Source organism: Pseudopodoces humilis, chromosome 2 (genome assembly GCF_049639895.1).
Source record: "Pseudopodoces humilis isolate 2021_Gansu_Grassland_sample_001 chromosome 2, ASM4963989v1, whole genome shotgun sequence".
NCBI classification, from domain to species: Eukaryota; Metazoa; Chordata; class Aves; order Passeriformes; family Paridae; genus Pseudopodoces; species Pseudopodoces humilis.
The window spans coordinates 63142278-63166405 of NC_142201.1; the positions used below are offsets into that span (position 1 = coordinate 63142278).

General features: G+C 38.4%; 2 protein-coding genes across 3 annotated transcripts; both read right to left on the minus strand.

Annotated features, from left to right (window-relative positions):
- Positions 1 to 421: 421 nt before the first annotated feature.
- Positions 422 to 13548, minus strand: NEK3 (NIMA related kinase 3). The gene is made up of 16 exons (XM_014263293.2): positions 13471 to 13548; positions 12029 to 12234; positions 11132 to 11225; positions 10799 to 10896; positions 9685 to 9768; positions 8986 to 9053; positions 8780 to 8866; positions 7715 to 7769; positions 6488 to 6688; positions 6075 to 6144; positions 5436 to 5482; positions 4432 to 4531; positions 3876 to 3998; positions 2013 to 2147; positions 1228 to 1354; positions 422 to 656 (listed from the first exon to the last, which is right to left on the minus strand). Exons 2-16 carry the CDS (start codon positions 12143 to 12145, stop codon positions 590 to 592), a joined length of 1473 nt encoding a protein of 490 aa, XP_014118768.2. The 5' UTR covers positions 12146 to 12234; positions 13471 to 13548; the 3' UTR covers positions 422 to 589.
- A 152-nt stretch (positions 13549 to 13700) lies between these two features.
- Positions 13701 to 24050, minus strand: CKAP2 (cytoskeleton associated protein 2). 2 transcript variants are annotated; one of them, XM_014261222.2, is made up of 9 exons: positions 23969 to 24050; positions 22331 to 22415; positions 21493 to 21568; positions 18961 to 19775; positions 17777 to 17942; positions 17098 to 17265; positions 16493 to 16565; positions 15423 to 15801; positions 13701 to 14556 (listed from the first exon to the last, which is right to left on the minus strand). In XM_014261222.2, exons 1-9 carry the CDS (start codon positions 24036 to 24038, stop codon positions 14319 to 14321), a joined length of 2070 nt encoding a protein of 689 aa, XP_014116697.2. In that variant the 5' UTR covers positions 24039 to 24050; the 3' UTR covers positions 13701 to 14318. The 2 variants fall into 2 exon arrangements, with proteins under 2 accessions (XP_014116697.2, XP_087907627.1); XM_088051501.1 differs by having other exon boundaries at positions 21493 to 21571.
- Between the last annotated feature and the right edge of the window lie 78 nt (positions 24051 to 24128).

A 24128-nucleotide genomic window follows, 5' to 3' on the forward strand; every position in this document is an offset into this window, starting at 1 on the left:
GGGAGGGTGGGAGAAAAGTGTTCTAATATTTGGGTTTATGTTTCATTACTCTGCTCGGATTTGGTTGGTAATAAATCAATTTCCTCAAGTCGAGTCTGTTTTACCAGTAACTGGGGAGTGATCTCTCCCTGTGCTTCTCTTGACCCATGAGACTTTAATTTTCTCTCCTGTGCCCAGCTGAGGAGGGGAGTGACAGAGAGGCCTTGGTGGCAGCTGATATCCAGCATCAACCCACCACAATGCTGCATTTCATTATGTACTCAGGAGAAACACCTCTACTCCTCAGAGTGCTACACCATCTCCTTGAAACATGACAGGAGGACAATTTGAACAATGCTATAATTTCACTGAGTATTTCTGCAAAGCTATTACCAACTCCAAATGTATTTAGTACATGAACTTGCTTAGCTATCTGCAAGTGTTCTTTCTAAAAAAGTTTATTGTGCATTTTCCATCTTCTGTTTTGTGATATAGTAAACATGCCCACACAATTTTTTTTGACTGAAATTATTCAATGAATAACCAATTATTAACAAGAACTTGGATACTAGCACACCTAACTTCACTCATTGCAGGTAAATTCAAGTTTTCAGTCACTCTGTTTCAATACCATTTTCAGTTCTGACACCCAGTCTGGGTCATCTTCTTCAAAGTCCCTAAAAGTAGATTTCAAAAAATGTTATTTTGGAAAGCAAAATACAACTTTATAAATCTTTAATTGCTTTTTTTCCCCCCAAAGAAATTACCCTGTAATTAGGATAACTTATGTTAAAACTATCAGCACAAGAAACCTACTTCCTGTACCACTTCGATAAAAGAACCAATAAATGTTCTCTATGGAATTTACAAAAGTAAGTTTCAACAAAAGCAAAGGTAAATTAATTAAGAGACTGCAAATATGTTGATAATCGACAGTCTGCAGCTGAACTGCAGCAATACAGGCCTATGTAGTCATCTCCAGGCACCACAAAAATAAATAGTGACACAAACTGAGATTCTGGGAATCTGAGAACCACCCCCAAAACATACACACATCCAAAAATCACAGCATTTTTGTTCATACATCGTAAGATATCAAATGCTACTAAATTTCAATTTCATTATGCAAGAAAGGGATGGATTTAGATGCTGAGAAAAATACTATTTTTTTCAGGGGAATGTTGTTATGGAAAAATCTCTTTGAGGAACCAAAGAAAACATAAATGCAAGGACATTATTTGGACATACGTGTCATCTTCATCAGATCTAGGTTCAAATCTCTCAGAATCTATGACAACAGCTTCATGTTCACCATCTACTTCGTCAGATGCTTCACTTTCAGCAGAAAGTGGACCTCTTAATATGTTTTCAGAAGCTTTGAAAAGATAAAAATTAAAATGTCATTAAAATAATTTTTTTAAGTTAAACTATTGAGAATATAAACAGAAAATAGTCTTTCGAATTCATCCCCAGTTTACAGCAGATTCCAGGATAAGTTGTTTCCTATTTTAGGTGGGAAAAGAAACTGATAAGGCAACTGAAGTGTAGAGCAAGTATTTGTGACTGTGGCTGCGAACATCTATAGACTGCAGCTGCCTTCAGCTGTGGATCCGATCATCTTGCCCTTGAACCAGGGCACCACTGCCTTAGTGAGGGGGGATTTACCTGATGGGGCTACTGTGCATTTCCTGCATCTCCCTAACTCACATACACTGCGCAGCTCAGAGGGTGGGAGGACATAGCAGGCATCTGTGTTTTGTCACAATCTCATTCAGCTGATGAGCTGGAAGTGAAAGCCCATCATGAAGAACTGTAGTGCAGATGTACAATCATTCATTAGTTCTGAACTTGGCTTTTCTAAGTCCACATTTCATTTGGTAAACTTAAAAAACCCCAAAAGGTTGCCTGTTGTGGTATGAACTCAAGTGAACGATCTGTATACATAGAAGCCATGTATGAAAAAAAATAAAAATAAATTGCCTTTATTAATAAACCTGTTTGCAAAAGTGTTTGCCCAGAAAACGGGGATTTACCTGGTTTATAAATTGTGTATGTTTTAAATGCTAAGCTGACATCTGCATTGCTGAGCATGTCCATCAGGGTCTGAGGGGGTTCCTTGTTCCACTGCTTCCGTGGCTTATTTTCACTGTAGTTTATAACACCACCACCTGGGTATAAAATCATTCATAAATGCTATTTACATAAAATTGCATTATCAGTGTGGATGACATTCAAGATCACACTCAAGAAAGAAATGAGAAACAGGAAGAAACAAGAAGAAAAGAGTCTAGATAACTCCATTTGTCGCACCACTGTCCTTTCAACAAACTGAGGAAACAGTGGAATCTCCTTGTGGCCAGGGAGCCCACAGGAACTGGCTGATGTGAGGAGGCAAAGGCTCTGCAAACTCATGTGGTTCCTCTGCAAGTTTCACAAAATGAAGCCTGAGGCTTTTTTCTGAGTGCCTTTTAATAGCGGAACACTTAAATACATGTATTCCTCCATCCACTTCCCTTGCCCTGTGCATAGCTATCATATAACATTCCTACCACACCCTAGGAATTTTCTGACTATTCATATCTTGATTATTTATTTCCACAGCATTTATTCACATTTACCTAGAACACATATCCAGAATCACATTAAATAATTTTAACAATTGCATCAATGTGGGGCGTTTTAAAATTGAAACCTTTCTCAGAAGAAACCTCATGTTTTAATCAAAAGCTTTTAATCAAAAGAAAAAAAGTCTCTGCCTCATACTGAGATACATCATTGATAGTTCTTGTCACTGGCCTTAACCTGTATGTTAAATCACAACAAAAGTGGAGGTGTAGATGTTTTATGCTCCCAATAGTATGCTGTACTTGAAAGAAAAGGTGGTTGCATTCTGCACCAAATGAATTCCTCACTGCTACCTCCACAAATGGTGCATTAAAAGGAGGATTGTAAGATAATTTCTTAGTGATGATTATAATTTCAGGGTTGCTAATGTTATCTGTCAGTTTCATCACTCTTTGTAATCCTCCTGTCACATAAAAACACAAATTCTCTTCAGCACAGTGAACTTTTCCAGTGCTCATTAATGAAATATTCTTAAATTATTTTAACGTAATTTTAAACATGCCGTTGTCCCAGGGTGACTATGATACTAGTATCTTTAATCGTTTAGTTTACGTTATCTATTAAGTTTTGCACCTTTAAGACTGGCTCTGAGAGCGAAGGGGGGGGGAAGAAGAAGCGCGCAGTTTGTGTTGAAAGAAAACATCACTCACCCACATCCCGCTCCTGGACTGTGGTGTCTGCAGCACGGACAGACAGCGGGACAGAGCTTCTCTCTGGCTTTTAGTTAGTTCTAGCTAGCTGAGGCAGAGGAGTTCCCTGGACCTTTTTTTCTTTTTTTTTCCCGGATCTATTCAAACCTGCTCTGGACTGAACACCCAGCCAAACCCCGGGAGCTCACGCCTGTGGCCCACCGGGGCCTGGCCCTCGGCACTGGCTGGAGGGACTGATAAGAACCTGAGTGAGCCGAGCTACACCACATGAAAAGGACTTTTCTTCCTGGATTTGCCATCTCATCGAACAGTGAGAGGTTTTATTGTTTAATATTATTCAATTTCTGTTAAATAAACAGGGTTTTTTCCACTTCTCTCCAAGGAAATTATTTTTTCCTGGACCAGTTGGGGGGAGAAGTCATTTGAATTTTTTTTCCCTGGGAAAAAAATTTAGAATTTTTTTTTCTTCCCTATTTAGAATTTTTTCCCCATTTTCCCCATTTAGAATTTTTCTCCCAAATTTGCCCTAAACTAAGACAGCCGTGTAAAGTTTTGGCTTTTAAAATCTGTGAAGAATCACTGACATTACTTGAATTAAAAGCACATTTAGTTAGGTCTTACTTTCAGTCTCTTCAGGTGTAAAACTGGAAGAAAGCAAGGACGCATTTTCCAGGACATGCAGCACAGTATTGGATATCCTCTTTTCCCATTGCCTCCTGTGGGCATGTGACAGATCAGTACTTCCTGGAAGGACAGCAGAAGCTGATATTGTAATTGTAACAAAAAAACCCCATGGTAACCAGCATCTAACTTGATTCTATGTCCAGACTGCCCAGGCAAAGTAGTATTAAGAACCACTTAACTAGCAGTGATGTTTGATTCTGTGGGTGCAAATCTGAACTGGAAAGTGTTCCCCATACATTTAATCTATTCCAAATGTTTTCCAACTGTCATTTTTTATTACTTTGACATGAGGATATTTTAATTTTATTATTTTTTTTTAAATTTCAGATGAGCAGGACAAATCAATGTACTTGAAGAAGCAACTGATGGCAGCATGGTTTTCTTGTCTGGAGTTACGTGAGCTAGTTTGAGCCACCTAAGTAGCTGTACCACTGACCTGCAGATACCAGTACACAGAAAGAAGTGCATCAGCCTTAAAGCTGATAAAACTTACCTTCTTGATAAGATTTCCTTTGTTCCCTTGTGCCTTCACTCAAACCCTCAGCATTTTTCCTTTCTAAGGGGCTATGCTTGCTACTTTCATCTTCCCTTTGCTTTAAAAGAGTAAAGACTGTATTAATTTTTATCCTTGCTGTCAAGGAAAACAAAGCAGTCATATTAACATGGATTAATTATTTCAGTTTTGCTATAAAATACCTGGCCTAAAGACTGCAAGATTTGAAAACTAAACTAAATATCATGAAGCCAACTGCAACTGCACCCTACCTATTATGGCACTGCTTTTCACACTGTGTACCCATGACAGAAAACCTCAGTTTCTGAAGCTAAGCACATATGTAGCTTTTTGATATAATTTCTCATTTGAGGCGTTTTTACATTTAAGAACGCAAGAAATATAAATGATTTACATTCCCAGGGGAAATGAGATGCATCTGCAACCAAATACTAAACTTCTCAGCTTGACAGGTCTATGATAAGAAAAAAAAAAAAAAAAAAGCCCCTGGGCAACGTATTTCTTAAAAATATACTGAATATGGCTGAGTCAGGCTATGGTAATGTACCCATAGGGGACATCTTGGCTACCTTAATTCTCCTCTCCTGAAATCTCATGTGGGCCCTAAAACCTGGTGAGAATTATGTCCAGACTAGACTGTTTCCACAGCAGCCAGTTCTAAATGTGTCCCAAAAGCAAAGAAAAGGGATAAACTTTTGCAGTGTCAAAATAAAAAAAAATTTGAAAAAACAAGAGGTTGTTTGGGTTTTGTTTTGACAGGGTTATAAAAAAATCCACTTTGGAACTAAACTAAACATGGGAAGAATCAAAAAGTTATTTCCAACCAAAGAGTGCTGGGAAACACACAGAAAAACTGAAATTTGAACACTAGTAGACTGATTTATGATTCAGCATAGGAATAATTTTCTGTGAAAACTTATCAATAATACAGAACATTCTAAATTATTAAAATACAATTATCATATTTATACTTGAATACTTACTCTATTTTCTCTCTTATTGTTTGAACTTCCACCAGCCGTGACACTCCCTGATACATTAATGAACAGATCCAAGAGTTAACTCCTTTAGCAAAGATTTTTGTAAAGTAGTATTCCAGAGGTATGACAGCATTGCCACTGAACCAAGCAGTGACAGTTATGTGACAGCTTCTTCACACTTTTGACAACAGAGCTCATTCTCAACAGAGTCCTGCTATTATTCCATTCCAAATGTGCACTTATTGTGGTGTAGTTAAATTTATGAAAAAAAAAGTCCCAACATTCCCTGTCTAAAAATTAATTAATGAACACAACTTCTGCACTGGGAAAGAAGGAACTGTCATATTTAAAATACATGCCACTGTTATAAGTTTTGTTGATTCTAAAACTGAAAGGTTTATTTCCAGTGTAAGACTTAAGACCTACAATAAGTATATTGTAGCTTTGCACTCTACTTATGTTGGAATATAATTTACATGCATTACAAGTATTTTTCCATGTAAGTTCAATAGTATTAGATTTTGAAATAATTAAAATTAAATTTGTACATATAATGCTAATGTTTTATAGCTGTATTTAAGACCTTATATCTCCTACTCATTTTGTCATTCCTTACATCAACAAAAAATGTTACTGACTTACCCTTTTGTCTTGCAGCATTGCCTTCATGTTTCTTGGTTTCCTCTAATACTTGCCCAAACTGATTTGCCATCTGAAAGGTGTATGAAGAGATGCAAGTACTGTACTATTTTAAACTTCTTCAAACTATTGCATATACTATTTGATAAAAACAAGTATTTGTCACTATACAAAATCACTGTTCCAGCTAACAATATCTAATTTTATCAGCATCAGGTCAATATCCAACTTCAGTTTTCAAAAGAAATGCTTTTAAAAACCTGAGTTTTCTGGGAAGTGCACAACTGCATGGCCTTTAGAGTACTACCTACACACTACACTTTACAGTTATACATTAACAAACTACAAATTAAAAGGATTTAGTATTTAAATGTAGATAGTATTGCTTAAATCTAGAGACAAAGAATATACTATACCTCAGAAGGCAAACAATTTTTCACAAGTTTGGTTAAGCAACCTCTTGCAAGAATAGTATTGGCTGATGGACGGTTCTGGGGATTTCTCTTAAACATCTGTTTTATTAAGTAATGAAGTTCATAGGAATAGTGAGATGGAAGTGGTTCGTAGGACCCTTTGCATATCTTAAGGATGAGATGTTTCCAGCTATTGGCTTGAAACTGCATTAAAAACAAACTAATATTAGAGACAGAGTTTAAGCATAAGGTAAAAAGTAGCTGACATAATTTAAGATAACTTCTACAAGTGAAAAGCAGATAGGAATTACTCCTATAAATTTATGATTGTTCCCATTTTATTTTTATAGAAATCAAATTCATCAATTCATATACTTAAGATCATCCTTGTGGGTGATTTCCAACTCAGAATATTTTGTGGTTCTCTGATTTCAAGATACAGTGTTAGCTCAATGAAAGGAAACTGCTGCTTATAAAAAACTAAGACAAAATGACTCTCAGGATCCGATTTTCCTGCAAAACAAACGTACCCTGATACGGGCTCTCATTTTACCTTTGTATCTGTATAGAGAGACAGAGGATGTAAACACATAAGAAACATGGAAACAACACCATAAAAGACAGTGTCCCAAAAATGACAGAAAGACAGAATCATTCATCAAGGTCCCCACTGTTCCAGCAGAAGAATGGTGCTTGGACAGTGACTTGTTTAATTTGAAGAATAAGCAAAGATATATCACTGTTGCAAGCTACAAAAATGTTTATTGCTTACTACATTTTGCTGTATATAATATATATATTGTATTTATATGTATAGAATATATTTTCATTAGCAGAGATTTTTGCATGTCTTTGTCACCATGTCCTGGGATTATCTTGATCCTGTAAAATGCAATGCTCTTGTAACTGCAGGTATCTGGAACCAGCCTGGCAGCTGCTGGACTCAATACGCCCAGATCATCTCACTGATATTGAGGAAAATTAACCAATTAAAAAAACCCAATTGTTTTCTAACAAATTTGAAAATAGTCTTGTACAGAAGGTCCCAGTAGGTCCCAAGAACTGCTGAAACTGAAGCATACAATGGAGGAGGCATGGGAAGGGTGGAGCAATACTCCCCTCTTTTGGAAGCAGCAGCAAGCACTCCAGTCAACTCTATAGTACAGCTAACTGCTTATTAGGTTTCAGGGAATTCCAAGACTTTTCTGATAGTCCTAAAGCTGTACTTACCGGGTGTTTTAGAGTGCACAGCTCATACAGAATACACCCCAGAGACCATATATCACTGTAGAGATAGAGAGAGATGAAAAATTTTGAGCCAGAAATTACAATTTAATATGTTGCTTAAACGCGTGACATCTGATCTGTGCACCTAACTGAGCTGAATAAGCAAAAAATAAATGTAAGAAACCATAAAAGACAATACAATTATGTGGAAATGTTCTTGCTTATTTTATCCTACCCTGCTGTAAAAAAAAAAAGGATGACTGTCATACAGTTGGAGCTTTTTATTCCTAGGATGTCTCTTAATTAATTTTCTCCAACAATATTTATCCTTCTGAACTTAAAAAGAAAGCCTTTGTATTCTATGGTCCTGAACATCAAAGAGCAGCCACACAATCCTGATTCTGAGAGCTGGAATTCTGGCCCTGCCAAAAAGAATTCTCCTACTGAGAAAAAAAACCCATCATGTTCCACCAAAAGTGAGTATGACATTTGCACAAGAAGCAACTGAAGCCTTTCTTGCAAGAAGAGCAGGAAACAATTTGAACTGTAGAAGGTTTCTTACCTCCCCTGGAAAATCAATCACAGTTCTTGCATAAGGACCAGAATAACTGGGCTCTGTAAATCTAAGTAATCCATTCTGTGCCATTATCCTTACAGTATCAAGACTGGCATGAAGAGGTTAAAAAATCGTTCATCAACCATAATCCAGAAAACCACCCCTCAAAAAATAAGATGCAAACACATACCTGTTTGTGCACATATACACACTTACAAACATACACACAAGTATGTAAGTATTTACTCTCCCAAACAAACAGAGGTCTGCACACTGTTTTTTAGACTTCTAGGACTAAAGATACTGTGCTCTCAGCTACTTAAATAAAGAGAAATTTATGTACTATAACCTTAAAAAAAACAATCTTAAAATTCATTAATGCTGTAAATATTCTTCAGCTCAGTATCTTCTGTGAGACAAATATGGATAAGCCACAAAGCCAGATTGAAACAGCAATAAAAAAACCCGTCCATCAGTCAGGCATTATTTGTGACCACTGAAAACACAAGTACCTTTTGTTGTTGTATGGCAGGCTTTCCCATATTTCTGGAGGTACATAATAAGGAGTTCCCACATAGGTGCAGGCGTATGACATTGGACTAATGAAAGCACAAAGAAGAAATTCCAGGTGAAAACTAATGATTTTTGAACTCTGTACTGTTTGTCAATGGTAAAATAAAACTTGACACCACTGAGATCAGCTGAGATGTTCACATACTGTGCAAGAAGGCGTGCAGATCCAAAATCTCCCAGTTTGACTTTTCCACTTTGAGTGAGGAAGACATTCTGTGTTTCAAGAGCAAAGATTAACATACTTAAATATTCTTCTATGAATCATTTCAGCAGTTTGGATACACAGAAAACACAGCAATGACCACTTCTGATATTTTATCTTTGTGTCTCCTTTTACTTGCTTCTCTGAATACTTCTACCAAAAAAAATCAAAACAGAAAGGCTTTATGGGCCTAAAGCCCTAGCATCACTAGCAGAGGAAGAACAAGAACTTAGAATTGCCTTAATCTTTATGCTATATTCAAACCAAGGGCCCACTTTCTTCTGAATTTCCCTCTTTCTGACAGGGAAGAGAGAAAAAGAAAAAATGGTGAGGGAAGACATTTGCAAACCGCATAATCCATACACTTTTTAACAGTTCTGTAATTCTTTTAAATTATATGCAGTTTGTCACAAGCAATTGGTGCTATTTGCAGTGTGGATATGAAGGATATAGCTATTCTTAGATTATATTTACACTCCCAATATTACATCATCCCATGCACTCAACAATTTAATTTACATGATATTCTTAGGCCTAAATAGAAACCACAGAACCTAGCTGTCATGCGAAATTATAAAAGAGGAGGTTTAACTTTTGCATGCAGGAGAGTTTATTAATGGCAACAAAACTTGCTCTGTTCACCTTGGATTTTATATCCCTGTGCAGGACACGTTTATCATGGATGTGCTTTACAGCCAGGCACATCTGCACAAACCAGTGAAGGATCTGAAAAAGAGCAGCCAGGAGTTGTAACAGCTCAATGCTCAATATAATGAATACTTTAACTAATACATTTTTTTTTAAATAAAATAGGAGAACAAAAGGATTCAGAACATTTGGGAGTTAAAAGTAACTCCAGTATAACAGCCTCCAACCAGCATGAAAGACTGAGTTCTTCTAGATAGATTATATTTTAACATGGCAGAAGGAATGTTTATTACCTGTGTGCAAAAAGCTCTGATAATACATAGCAATAATGAAGCTGGGGAATTGCTACCTGACACTTTAGCTGATGGTCATTTTATAAACAAGTTATCTAAAGTTACACAGTAAATTAGCAAATAGGAAAAAAATCCAAATGACCAAATAACAAACAAAACAAAACTCAAAAATAACATACTGTTTCTGAAAGGAAATGTGTTCTTTTCTAAGTACAAAAAAAACCTCTTAAAGGTGCATATAAAATCTAAATATTCAATTAGTTGATTTTTCTTGTCCTTTCATTTTAATGAAGGCGATGCTCTTAACTGCAGCAACAAGTAGCTTTTATTCACTACAATGTCCCTTTGAACTTTCTCCTAAGTAATTTTACAGATTCTCTGGTAAAAGGAATTATCACATACTGAATGGGTTTAAACATTTAATTGCTACATAAAAAGCAGGCATTTATTTTCCTGGTTAACTTTATTTATTTTACCAAAGTTTACTTTTCATTTGCAGTACTCTTACTATGCTTTAAATTCTTTCTGAAGATTGTGTAAAATTCCTCTTAACTGCATGCAAACCTGACTGGTTTTCACACTACATGAACAATTTTCAGATACAAGTAGCAATTTCTATTTTTATTCCTTTCAGTCCAATTCTTGTCTTGATCTGCTCCAAACTATAAAAAAAAATAATGCTTCTATTCTATCTGTAAGTTACTTTTTTTCACCAAGATGTTTGCATATCTCTAATTTGGTTTAAGCAGCATGCTTTAGTTTACATGGAAAAGGATTCCCAGCCCCCTTAGTTCAAAACAATGTCTTTTTTTTACCGTGTCTTCAGGGAACAAATTTCCTCCTTGGTATTTAATCTTCTGCATTAGATCTCCATCGTCACAATATTCCATCACTATATACAGATGTCCATCAGCTAAATTTTTTGTAATTTAAGAACAATTAGTATTTTCATTAGCAGGATACTTATTGATTTTTTACTGTATGTAATATTTTTTACTAGAAAGCTCCAACTACATGCTATAAGTTATCTTACAATAAATATGTGTTTTGTTTATAATATATACAATAAACAAAAAAAGAAAGTAATCTCCATCCCTGAGGAGTATGCAACTTCAAACAAACGAAGGAATTTAATTTTTTAGACTTACCTTCAAATGATTCTTTAAAGGCAACAATATTTGGATGCTTCATTTTAGCCAAAAGAACAGCTTCCTTCCTAGAATTCTCTACACCACATGAAGACTAAAAATATAAATACACTTACTAAATTTCACACTAACAAATTCTCACATATACACAAAAAGTGCTTCACTTGCCAAAGAAAATATATTTTTAAGAATTTTTCTTCAGTTATTTTAAGTAATTTAGAAATTTTAAAAGCCCCATCTTTTTGATCTATAGTTTATTACTCACTGAAGACTTCTTTGGGTTATTTGGGTATTTGGTTTGGTTTTTTTTTAATTTGAGAGAACCTTTTCCTATTTCAATTAATGACTTTTCCTATTTTAAAAGTGCAGAACTATATAACAAAGCAGTACATGCTGACTTTGAAACAGCTGATAGTCTGCATGAACTCAATGTAAAGCTAAGTGCCCAAGTCTTAGCTAAACTTTGGCTTCAGAAAGCCAGTGCCTCCCGTTTTGTGACTTTTAGCTTAGCTGAGTGCAGAGAATGTAACTCAAATAGCTGATTACCAGCAGTAATGTCACTAATTTCCTCATTAGACATTGAAGATGAAATTTGCATTTCAGTCAAATCAATGGCAATTGAGCCATGAGCATCAGGGGGAACAGGGATTTCATTCTAAGCATCTTCATACCTGCTACACTTCCCAAAATCCTAAAATCTAACCATGCACTTCACTTTGTGCCAACAACATCAGCTCAAGTTGTAGTTATACAGTAACCATACCACACACCTGTCTAATAAACAAAACTCTCAGCAAAAGTCTTCAGCGTTTCAAAAATACACTCATTCTAATACAGAATTAGGACTTTTTAGTTTTATCTTTTTTTAAGTGGTGAGGTGATGTTTTTCACACTTACCATTGGAAGCCTTATTTCCTTCATTACATACTTCCGGTCACTGATTCTATGATGAACTAGGACAGCTCTGCCAAAGGATCCCTCTCCCAATACTTTCAACACATTGTATCCTTCCATTCTTTATAAATCCAGTACCAATACTTCAGGATTATCTTCTAAACTTTGTCATGACTTTAACACCTTTTAAAATTTTCTCTTAATATAACCTGCGTGAGAAAAGACCCAAACAAAATAACAGCAAGGGGTGATAAATGTGGGTACCTAACTGTCCAGCATTACCATGACACACTTCCCTGCACTGCTACCTTGATTTTACTGAAGATGAGGCCTCCAGAAAGCACAGCTTAAAACATTATAGTGATATTTCTGCATTTTTAAATTTAAAATGCTACAACTTTTCAAAATGTCAATTATAGACTTACAACTTTGCATCTTCGTTTTGTTACCTGCACTCCTGTAGGTGGTTTCATAATACTAACTAAAACTCACAGGCAGAGTTATGGAAACAACAAGTGTAAAGCTTCTGGTGACAATTCTTACCTAAAACAACATATGTTGGATCAAACTGGTAAAAATTACTGAGCAAAGACTTCAAGAACTGGAAGATACAGAATATTTTAGTTGCAAGGGACCTACAATGGTCATCTGGTGCAACAGCCTGAGCACTCCAGGTATGACCAAAAGTTAAATTCACATGACAGTGGCATCATGACAATGTTTCTTGAACGCTAACAGGTTTAGGGCATTGACCATCTCTCTAAGAATTCTGTTCCCATGTTCAACGAGCCTCTCAGTAAATAAGTGCTTCCTAATGTCTAGTGTAAGCCTTCCCTCATGTACTTTTGCAATGTTCCCCGTTGTTCTATCACTACATTTAGATTACATCAGGGGATCACAGAATCAATGAAGCTGGAAAAGACCTCTGAGGTCATTAAGTCCAGCCCATGACCTAACACCATACCAACAAGACCATGGCACTGAGTGCAACATCCAGTTAAACACCCCCAGGGATGGTGACTCTACCACCTCTCTGAGCAGCCTATGCCAATGTCTAATGACCTCTTTTGTGAAGAAAATATTCCTGATGTCCAGCCTGCAAGTCCCAATGTCACAGCATGAGCTTGTGCCCTCCCCTCCAATACTGATCTTCATCCAAGCCCTCCCGAGAGCTCCCACAGCTGCTGGAACTCACACATTATCCCATTTCCTGCTCAAAACATATCTCATGGAGGATCTGTCATCCAGCAGGGGGATACTATCCTTTTTTTCAGAACCTCGGCGCTTTTAACTTGATTTACCCATAATTCAAGCATCCTCCGCGCACCGTGCGCACACGCGGTGCTCTAAGGGGCTGATGAGCGCTTCGTTTCCTCCGGCTCCTTTACGGGGCAGAGGTGCAGCCAAGCCCGCCCCAAGCCGCTCGGGCCCCGCTGGGGACTCACCTGGGGGGGCCGGGCCGAGCCCTGCGGACAAGCCCCGGCACGGCCCCGCCGCTGGATGCGGCTGTGGCGGATGGGAAGGGGAGGGCGCTGGCCCCGCCCGGCCCGCGGCAAGGCGGGAGTGGCACTGCCGGGCCCAGAGAGGAACCATGGGAAACAGGGCCGTGATCTGTTTGTGTTCTTTAAAGAACAGACTAAATAGCTTTAATCTTTAAATAAAGAACAAACACAACTAAATTAATGAATTTAATAAGTATACCATAGTACAGACATAAAAACTGTCACATAGTAAGTAGTGTATCAGACCTCATCTAGGATTACTTGATAATGAATAAATCTCAGTAACTAAAGAGACTAAACTTTGTTTTGTTGAAGCAGCCCTAAAACTAGATAAAACGGTTTAAATTCAGCACACACCTTATTAGCTGGCTTCAGTTTTCAAAGCTAAATCTTGTCTGAATAGGTAATTGTATTACTGGAGCACCTACATTACTTGGTTTTCTTAAACTAAAAGATTGCATGTTTCTATGGAATTCACAGGAATTGCAACAAGAAAACAGTAGGTATTAGCAATATACTACTATCAACTATTAACATGAAGCATTATACATAGTCCTTAATTGAAAATTTAATGAAACATAGTCAATATAAAGACAACAGTACTTAGTCTAGTACTAAAACCAGTTTTGTTACAATTTTGAAAAAGTAGAAACTTTAAAAGTTTATTTAGTGACTCAGGCAGTCCACAAATTTTTAGACAGCTCCTTTCTCAAAGCTGCATAAAACAAGTACCATTCAACTCTCCCTAAAAAGTATCAAATTTTAACTCCCCTGTAGCAATAGCACTACTTTTACTCTTCTATTTCAGCGCTTGTTTCTTGGAGGGCGTTGCTCTGATTGTGGATAAACACAGAGGCTTTTGATTCCAAATCTCCCAGCTGCTCATGTGAAGAGACACATGGATCTTGATCTTTAACAGCATCAGGCAGCTTGCCCATCTTCTCCCGAATGCGTTGAGAATATCGCAAAGGAGTTATGATTTTCAGATCTTTAGCACTGCAGTCATTTGCCTCAGGATGCATCTTCACACTTATGAAAAGAAAAAAACAAACCAAAACCACTAAACATAGGCAATGTCATCATACAAGTTCTCTGCAGCAGCCAGCAGCAACAGGAAGCCATGATTCCTGTTCAACTTTTTCCCATTCCCATAGCCAAAGGAAGCAGGTCCCTTCCCATTTATTCAGTTAAAACCAGATGTACAACTTTTCTTGGGCAAAATGTTTTAACCCAGAAAATCTCCTAAAAAGAGTTCCCAAAGAAAGATTCTTTCCCACTCCATCAGGGTAAACTGTTCTTCCTGCTGCAAGGGACAGTGGACAGCTGCCAGGACTCGACTCCATCAGATGTCAAAGCTGAGCACAACTTCCCTAAGTCTACTGTCTTAGAAGAAAACTTATGGGAAAAAAAAAATTAAGTATTGGCCGGTTTGTACTAAGGTTACTACCCAGGTTTTTGCCTCAAGATACAATTAAAATAATTTTTACAGGCCAGTTACATCTTGCTCACTAATTCTGTGTTACATCACATACAACCTTATCTACAGTTGAAAAGGGGAGATCTGGAGACATCTTTCTCTTTGCCTAGCTCAGCGTAGAACTGCTACTGCCGTATCGGCAGGGAGGATTCCATAGGAGGGAATCCTAAATCTGGAATACAGGTCTCTGCCATAAAAGTCTGGTTACTCTGCAGTGAATCATTCAAAAAGCAAAACAGTTTGAGTAAAGCTTTCTTAAAAATACTTCCTTCTGAATGAAGGGGAAGCAATCCTGAAATGTGGTTCTTGAAAGCTTTTAACTAAGTATTCAAAATTGCAGTACCTCTCTGTTTCAACAGGACACAAACAGCTACTCTAGAAACTACAGACTTTCCATGGTTACCTGAAGCAATCTTACCTTTCCAAATATGGTGTGGTAGGAGGGTTGTATTTCATTGAATAAGATGTGTCATTCTCCTTCTCAGGAGAATTAATTGCTTGAGCTGTATTTTTTATCCCATCCTCATTCTGTTCTCTTTCACACTTTCCTTTCTTTTTTGCCCGTTCTTTAGCCTTGTGCTTTTTATTCTTTTTTGGCAAGATCTCTGCTCTTGGTTTTAATTCTAAATCAATTTCTTCTTTTTTGTTTGTCTCTGTCTTCTTATTATCACTCTCTTCTTTTTGGTCATCATCAGGGCAGACATCTTTGAAGTTTTCCTGAACTGGCTCTACAGACAAATTTGGTTCCTTGATGTCTTCCACTACCTCACGTAAATGAGCTTCCATCACAGTTCCCCCTAAAAATGAAGCATTGAAGAAAGTACACCTGCCATTAGTTACAACTAAAGAGAATGCTTTTAGAGAGCTAACTTTTATTCTCATGTTAAGATTTCAGGTAAGTATGTTGTGGCCCAGACTTCAATGCAATTTAAATTCCTGATAATTTTAGCCACCTTCAAAAGCTCAGGCTAGGTACACATCCTGAGAAATCATTCTCTTCCTTTTCAGATGCAGCAGCTCTCAAGTATTTCAGACACTTTCTGGGTTCAGATACTTGTCAAGGTTGTTACATTTAAGGGAAATATTTATGGCTGCTTTACTTCCAAAATCAGAATATTTACAACCTTTAATTGACACTATGCCATAACACAACCAGGCTTCTAATAGTGAAGGAGTTTGTGTCAGAGGCACTGATTTTTAGCTCACAAGAGTATTTTTATTTACTCTTTGATTATCAGGCTGAAATAGCTCAATGACAGAGCTTCGATAAAGTAACAAGTTTGAATACAAGAGCATTTCCAATCATTTTAACATGCCCACTGCTGAAAAGGATTTGTTTAGCCAAGATTGTTTTCAAAGAAAATTGAGTATAAAATGATCACAAAAAATTTTCCAAGAATTAAAATTTTATGTCAGTACAAATAGTTTAAACAGCTTGTGTTGCCTGTCAAGTCAGACATATAACTAGAACAGAGCATTCAGACTTACCACTGTCAGAGTTTAAAAGAACTTCCATATTTTTGATTGTATCTATTAATGTGTGTCGTAATTCCTCTCTGGGCTGAAAAAAAGTTGTACTGTTTTAGAAAAACAATTCCAAAATGAATTATCATCTCAGTTTATTTGATTGGTATAATAGTTACATGGAAAGTAGAGCAGGCCACATGATGTTCATATTACAGATCCTCTATTTAATGCTGTTCAGACTTAGAACAAAAGCAAATCCTGTATTTTCAGTATTTGGTGTGCTAAAGATATGTTTGATGCCCTGAAATCTTGCTGATATTAAAGGACAGCAATGAAGCCCATCGGTAAGTGTAAAATTAAGTTCTATTTTGGGTTTCTAGTGGCACTAGAAAACTCAGTCCTTAATTCCTTCTAGGCAGAACATCATATAGTAATTTGATGATCCTAAACCTTTCTTCAAAGTAATACCTACAGTGGTTACAGAGCAAACCAAATTGTCAGGTAGGTCATGTGGCTCTCTTCCTACTATAAAGGTACTTAATAAAATCAGAAGCAGTTGTATTTTACATGCCATACTTTCATGCCTTTCTAATTGTTAATCTCAAATTTTAAGGAAAGTTGCTTACCATTGCTCCTGCCAAAATGGCCCTCTCATAGACAGCAATAAGCTCTCCGAGATGGCCCATCTGCTCAAGATGCATACAGCAGATCCAATATTTTGCAAGCTTTTTAACCCCAGGAATGCTCTGTATCAGATCTTCCAACATGGCACGTACTTCATCACTTTGATGTCCCTAAAATCAGCACAAAAGTAGAGATTAAATGCATTTGACACACTGAGCTGCCGTAGTTTTGCTGCTTTTGAACTAGAAGGCAAGGTTTGTTTTTTTCTTTGCCAGAATTGTTATTCACCTATTCTTCAGAATTAGAATTATTTGTACAATTATTTTAAGTAGAAGGCATAGTAAGATGTAGAGGCACCTTCAGAATTACTGGAAACAGACTTTTTCAGAAGTACAGACAAGTTTCTGCAAATGCAAACTTGTTTTAGGTTAATTCCTTCTAGCTACTCTCATTACATTACTGTTCAATTACTATTATTACCATTATTGTCTATACTTACTTAGTAGCTCAGTGAGTTAGTAAAGGTTAAATTCTTCAGCTATTGGCAAAAGCTATGATATTGCTTAATTTGGGGAACAATTAGTCCCCTCCATCTGACTCACATGGATCAAACATGCTCAGAGGATTTTTGTGTTGTCAGGACCTACATGATCAGAACTCAGCAGGCAGAGGTCCAAGTACCTGTTGTGTTAACTGCAGGCATTCACTCAGAGTCTTGTTGACCTTTTCTTTATCAGCAGCAGATAACTCCTGTTCTTTACTTTTAGACTGGGGTCCCAGAAGTGCATGTAGAGGAGGTTGTCTCATCACTTTTCCTCTAGATGCCCTCCATTCTTCCAAGCGAGCTCTGCATTTAGGAATATTATTAGCTGAAGTGACAGATGTTTTATAGTTTTTTTCACAATGACTGACACTGATTAGGTTAAGTCATGCTAAGATATACTTTCCAGGTAGTCTGAGTCTTCTTCCTTTAATCCCAAGAGGAATAAAGCTGCCTTTTAGGTCTGCATGGAAATTTCAGAACTACGCATATTACTGTCTGCTTTAGGTATCTACCAGGTTAAAACACTTCAGTCTCTTCCCTTCCAGCTGCAACAAAAGACTTAGGTTACAGACCCTTGTTTTCAAAGGAAGGTAAAAAAATGCTTCTGAATTGTTAACCTTTGTCACCTTTTCTCCCCAGTCCCACTTCAACCAAAAAGCTAGAAACTAATGTCTTAAGACTAAGTGTGGAGACCAGCCCAAAACAACCCTATCACACAATTTATGAAGTCTGAAACTGATGTGAAATGCAATTCAGTTTTAATGTTTCATTTGAACCCCACCCCCTAAGACCATCAATTTTTAGTAAATGTGACTTACTACAAGGAGCTCTATATGGAGTATTAAATGACTCTTAGACTGTGAATCATTTTCCCACCCATTGTCTATGCTGCACTCACCAAACTGAAAAATGTCATTGACAAGTTCTCTCCTTCAGTCTGTAAAGATGCTCCTGCCTATATACATCCTGCCCATCATTTTTTTAAACTGTGATATGCACATGAAATTAATTTACAGGATTATCTGACATCCTTAAGGCTGTTACAACACTTAGACTAAAAAAAAAAAAAAAAAAAATCAGCTGCAGCAACATGTATTTTTTAACTGCATGGGAAGGTTGTAATCCTGGAGAGCTCCTGCAATTGAATCCTGATTTCTCAGTTTAAGCCTAAAGTTTTAGTCTGCTGTCCTTGGGCATCAAGTCCAAACACTTAGTTCTGTTTTTCAGAGTCTATACAGCAACATATAGATCAAACTAGATGTTCTTGGGAAAAAGGCCTGAATAACTTCCAAGAGGTAAGCTTCAACAGTAATTTAGTTACCTTCTCACTTCTGCTGACTCTTTTGGCAGAATAGATTTTCTGTTGCCATCTGTTTTAGAATTCTGTCCTGATTTTGTACCAGGAGCAACAGAAGTTGATTTCGCTGGAGCTTCTGGTCTTGCATCTTCACAAAAATCTGCACGTTTCTTCACACCCCACACTTTGCGATCAGGATTGCTAGAAGCAGCCTTCAGTGGCTGTGGTGCCCTACCACCAACCACTTTTGGGACTGTTACTTTCTTTGGTGGCACAGTAAACGTCAGCTGTTTCTTCAAACCAGACTGAGTAGCAGCTTTATCAGATGGTTTGCTGTGAAATGGCAGGACATCATTTGATTTTACAGACTTAGGGTTGTTTGTGACTTTGATGGTCTTCAGAACTGCATTACAGCTTTTTGTGGACGAAGAATTTGCTGCTTGTTTGGTGGCAGAAGGAAAAAGCTTCTTGTCTGGCAAAGAACTCTTTTCCCCCTCAGTTTTTCCTGCTTTCCAGAAAGAATTTATCTTGGATTGGATAACTCTGCCACGATATCTGCCAAGAGCTGGTTTCTTTGGTACACTGATACTTGCATTTTGTTTTTCTGCTGTCAAATGCCTCTCTTTGATTCTTTTTATTTCCAAGATGGCTTTGCTAAGTGATACATGCTGAGATTTTATATCAATGACTTTATTCTTTGGAGCTTGATTTTCAAGATTACAGTTTGTCCCTGATATGTAACTTGTCAGTGGGATTGTAGAAGAATTTAAATTTACTTTTTTTTCTGAGTTTAAAATTGATTGGTCCCATGACACTTGATCAGCATTCTCTTTATTTTCCTGAAATCAAAAGTATATTCATGGAAATGTTAGAAGTATGCTCATGCTGCACGTTACTTGTTTCCAAAGAGGCTTCCAATGATTTACCGGGCTAAAGTGCTTAAAAGGCTTAAAGGTGCCTATATGGAAGTAATGTATAAATATTGAGTAGATAATCTGTCAATTATTACTGCAGTATCCACATCTCCACTACTCCACTACTCCATCTCCACATCAAAAATCAAATAAAAATTGCTTAAATTTTGCCTTGGAAGTACAGAATAAAACTCTGAAAGTAACTGTTGGCTTTAAACTGCCCAAATTATCTCCTTGGAAGATTTATAAAGTAGAGACATGCTTTAGGCTGTATAAACTCAAGAGCAATATCTCTGTTTGCATATCTCATAACTTAGAGGCAGCACCATTCCTCCACTTAGTGTGAATAGTCTACTAACACAAGGCAGTGAGTAAAGGACACTCAGAGATGTTACCAGAAGAAAATTTTTCTTACAATTGAGATGTAGGATGCTGCAATTTGAGAATAGTTACATCAGTTTTGCATGGCTTTACTGAAACTCTCAGCCATATGTTCTCAGCATAACCCCCCATGAAAAATGGAATGCAGTCTTTTCCTCCAAAAAAAGTTGCTCTACAGCAACTAATTGAGCACTGTCCAAGCAACAGCTTTTGGAAGAGTGAAATATCCAAAAGCAGGGAAAAAAAGTGTGAATGACACATAGAAGTCTGCAGGAGCAGACTTTAAGGAAGATGCCTGAAAGAAAACTCATTTCCTGGTCTGTCATTGAGGCTTAGTAGTTAGATTTGACAAAGCCTGCATAACAAGAGCTTGAATGCAAGGACTGTTATTTCAGGAAACTACGTACTCAACTTGAAATCACACAAGATACAGAAAAATACATGTCCCTGCAGGAAATTTGTAAAAAAACACTTGTTCTCACTTTGGTAATTTTTCTCCTCAACATTCATCTTTGAAGTCTTAAGTTTTTTGTTTTTCTCCTCAAATAATCCCATATCTCAAATCTTCTGAAACCCAAACTCTAAACTGTCTAACATGAACACAGGTCTTATGTCTATTTTTACCTCACCTCTCCCTGAGAACAGATCTGCAGAAGAATCTCTGTTTTGCTATTTCTAAGCAGCACAACCATTTCTGCATCTTAATTCCAGGAAAATGACATGAAATTATACAGGGAACACATTCCCTTAAACTCTGATTAGGTACTGGCATCTACTTCTGATGACATTAGTTTTTCCAGCACACCACTAAAAAAACATATACACTCAACAGTTTATTTTGTTAATGGTTTGGCTTTCTTTCAAGTAATAGTAAACTTTTTTACTGTGACAAAAGACAGTACTCAGATTTCAAATAGCTTCCCCAAAGACTCAAAAATGTAACAAAAACCCCTCTGAGATTCTTGAGAAATATTGTTAAAATTTAAGCATTATTTCAGCAAGAATGGTATCCTCTTTAACTCTCGCTCCTGTTGGGTACAAACTGAATATCAATATGATCCATTTCCTACTGTAATATGGCAGCTTTACAAAAAGTATATAATAAGCAGTGACTAAATAAAATTCTAACAAACCACACCTCTGCACCTGCAAACTTCTCATGCTCTAGAAGTCATACAACATAAATAGATTTAAGTAAGTGGAGTGTTGTAACCATAGAAACAGAGTGCCATCAGTATTTAAGTATCAGTCAAAAACTTACCATTTCTGGTTTGGGAGATGTTGAGAGCTGTAACTTATCTTGCAGTTTACTGGTAGTTGCTCTCCTAGTTCTGCTACTGCTTAATAAGAAAAAGACATCTTAAATCGTTCAACAAAGGAATGTATTTTTAGAGTACGTTCACATGTTTCAGTTGGCAGTCTGCAGAATGTACTCATACTGAAGCATTTCTGTTTAGCTTGCACTATTCCTCCAGCAAAAACAAATGGTTAAGCAACCACTAATCAGAACCCAGGCTGTAAAACTTCCCTTCTTACACCATAAAGAGCTAACAAATTGGAATTTACACTGCAGGTGTAATTTCTCATGCTTAAGAATGAGTACCAACTTGTCTAGTCTGATGCATCTGCTACAGAAGTTTCTAAATACTGCAGTTGAGTGGAAAGGGGGAGCTCAAGAAGCTGAAGCTCAGCTACTGCAATCATGAGAGCCCAGGACATCTGAGGCAAGTCTGAAAGAGGACATGTAGTTCCTACCACACTGACAAGGCTCCAAAACCTTCAGTCAGGCACCAGAGCTGGCATCAGACTACCCAGAAAGTTACAAAACCACTAAGTGTCTCTCCTAGCAACTATGAAAATGTATTGACAACTCAGAAAACCATCTCAATTTAAAGTTGCAAATCCAAATTTTCCCTCAGGTGCTTTGTGATGTGTTATATAAGAGACCTGGCAGTACTACATGTGACTGAAAATGAACATTCTAGTTAGCAAGTGGTATCATTGCATCAGAGGAACTTACAAAAGACAGCTGAGATAAAAATGAAGGAACATTAGCGAATATGAAAATAAGAGAATGTAAGCCATAGCAGAAATACTACCTGATGGATGTCTGGTCTTCTTGAATGGGCACACCAGAAGTCCTCTTTCTTGATAGATATTCTTTGACTTTCTGTTGTCTTTGTTCTAGAAGATTTTAAGACAGACTTGTTACATTTTCAGCTAAAATATGAATGTTACACTTCCTTAGTCAAGAAGGAAATGCAGCTAGAAAAGCATCACGACGTTATAAAATATAGACACTATGGATTACAAAATGTTTTCACATCTCAATGTCTTACACATTCTCACATTTCTTGAGAAAGTAAATATTCAAGGGATAGTTGAATGTAACTTCACAGCTAGACAAAATGGCTGGTTTGCTGTATTAAGCTAAAAGAAATAGAATTTTGTAACATGAAGAACTCAGGCTTGCTGTTACCTTCTGTGTGCCTGTCCAATATTTCACATAGTTACTGGTGGTTCAGTAAACACACTTTTCATTTGTGGCAGTAGCAAGTACAGCACACATGAAAAGCACCATGCATGTGAAACCAGCTGAACATCAGTAAAACAATTTCCTTCCCTTCCACCGTCACTCAGAGATTTGAACAAGTATTAATTCTACCAGGAGTGCCAATACCATCATGAAGTAATCATGGAAAGGCCCTAGGAACAGCTGTCACTGTCCCTCCAGGGGATAGTGACTCCACCATCTCCCTGGACAGTCGAGTCTCATATCTAAACACCCCTTCCGTCAATAAATTCCTCCCGATGCCCAACCTAAACCTCCCCTAGCGCAGCTTCAGTCTGTGTCCTCTTGTCCTGTCACTGGTTCCCTGGGAGAAGAGGCCGGTCCCCACCTGGCTCCGCCCTCCTTCCAGGCAGTTGTAGGGAGCGATGAAGGTCTCTCCTGAGCCTCCTTTTCTCCAGGCTAAACACCCCCAGCTCCCTCAGCCGCTCCTCACAGGGCTTGTGCTCCAGACCCTTCCACAGCTCCTTGCCCTTCTCTGGACAAAGCGTCCAGAAGGCAGTGTCCATCCCCTGCTTCTGAAGGAGCTACCACAGCTCATTCAGCAGCGAGTTCGAAGTGCATCCCAGAGCTTCCCAGCACCTTCTGCTTCAAGCACGGCTCTCACCGCCCCTCGCACAAACCGCAAAGCCGCACCAAAGCGAATCCCTCGCTTTAACTTACAGAAACCGAACCGGTCAGAAAGTAAATAAGCACAAGAGCGCGGGTCTGGGTCTAGGTCAGCGCCGCGCTTGCTGCTTTCAAGAGGATGCTTTTAACACCAGGGCATCCCGCTTGTCACTAGGGAAGGCTTCCAGCCCAGGAGTCCTACCTGGGGCCGGGGATAGGATGGGGTGGGGCCCGTGCCGGCCCCAGCCCTACCAAAGGAGGGTGAAGTCTCGTACGCCCGCTCGGAAGCTCTGAGACCACAACAGCAAACACTGCTACCAAGACCTGCCCGGTCTCCGACCTCGCCTGGAGCGCCTGCCCTCCGCTCCCACTTTCCGGAGAGACCGACCGGCTCCTCTCTCGCACCGGCTCTCCTGCACCCGCCGCGGCCACGCGCGAGCCTGCAACGGCGGCCGGTAACGCTCAGCCCCGCGCGGGCAGGCGAGCGGGCGGCCCGCGGCGGGGAGCCGCAACGCCCCTCGGTGCCCGGCTATCCCTGTCCCCGGTGTCCCGGCCTTACCGCGGAATGCGGGCTCGGACCTGCGGCTAGCCGGGAGAGCCAGGAGCTGCGGAACCGCGCGCGCCGCCATGCCCGCCGCGCCACGAGCGTTTGAACCGCGCGGCGCCGCCCCGATTGGCCCGGCCGCGGGGCTTGAACTGGCCAATGGCGGGCGGCGCTG

Bases quoted from the DNA above. Each gene is read 5' to 3' on its own strand.
- NEK3 (XM_014263293.2), bottom strand. From the start codon at position 12,145: ATGGAAGGATACAATGTGTTGAAAGTATTGGGAGAGGGATCCTTTGGC. The intron at 5,483-6,074 runs GTAAGTCAGTAA...TTAATGTATCAG, and splicing joins CAATGCTGCAAGACAAAAGG to GGAGTGTCACGGCTGGTGGA. The intron at 2,148-3,875 runs GTAAGACCTAAC...TTTTATACCCAG, and splicing joins TACACCTGAAGAGACTGAAA to GTGGTGGTGTTATAAACTAC.
- CKAP2 (XM_088051501.1), bottom strand. From the start codon at position 24,038: ATGGCGGCGCGCGCGGTTCCGCAGCTCCTGGCTCTCCCGGCTAGCCGC. The intron at 22,416-23,968 runs GTAAGGCCGGGA...AAAATCTTCTAG, and splicing joins GTCCGAGCCCGCATTCCGCG to AACAAAGACAACAGAAAGTC. The intron at 16,566-17,097 runs GTAAGCAACTTT...ACTTTTTTTCAG, and splicing joins CCATTTTGGCAGGAGCAATG to CCCAGAGAGGAATTACGACA.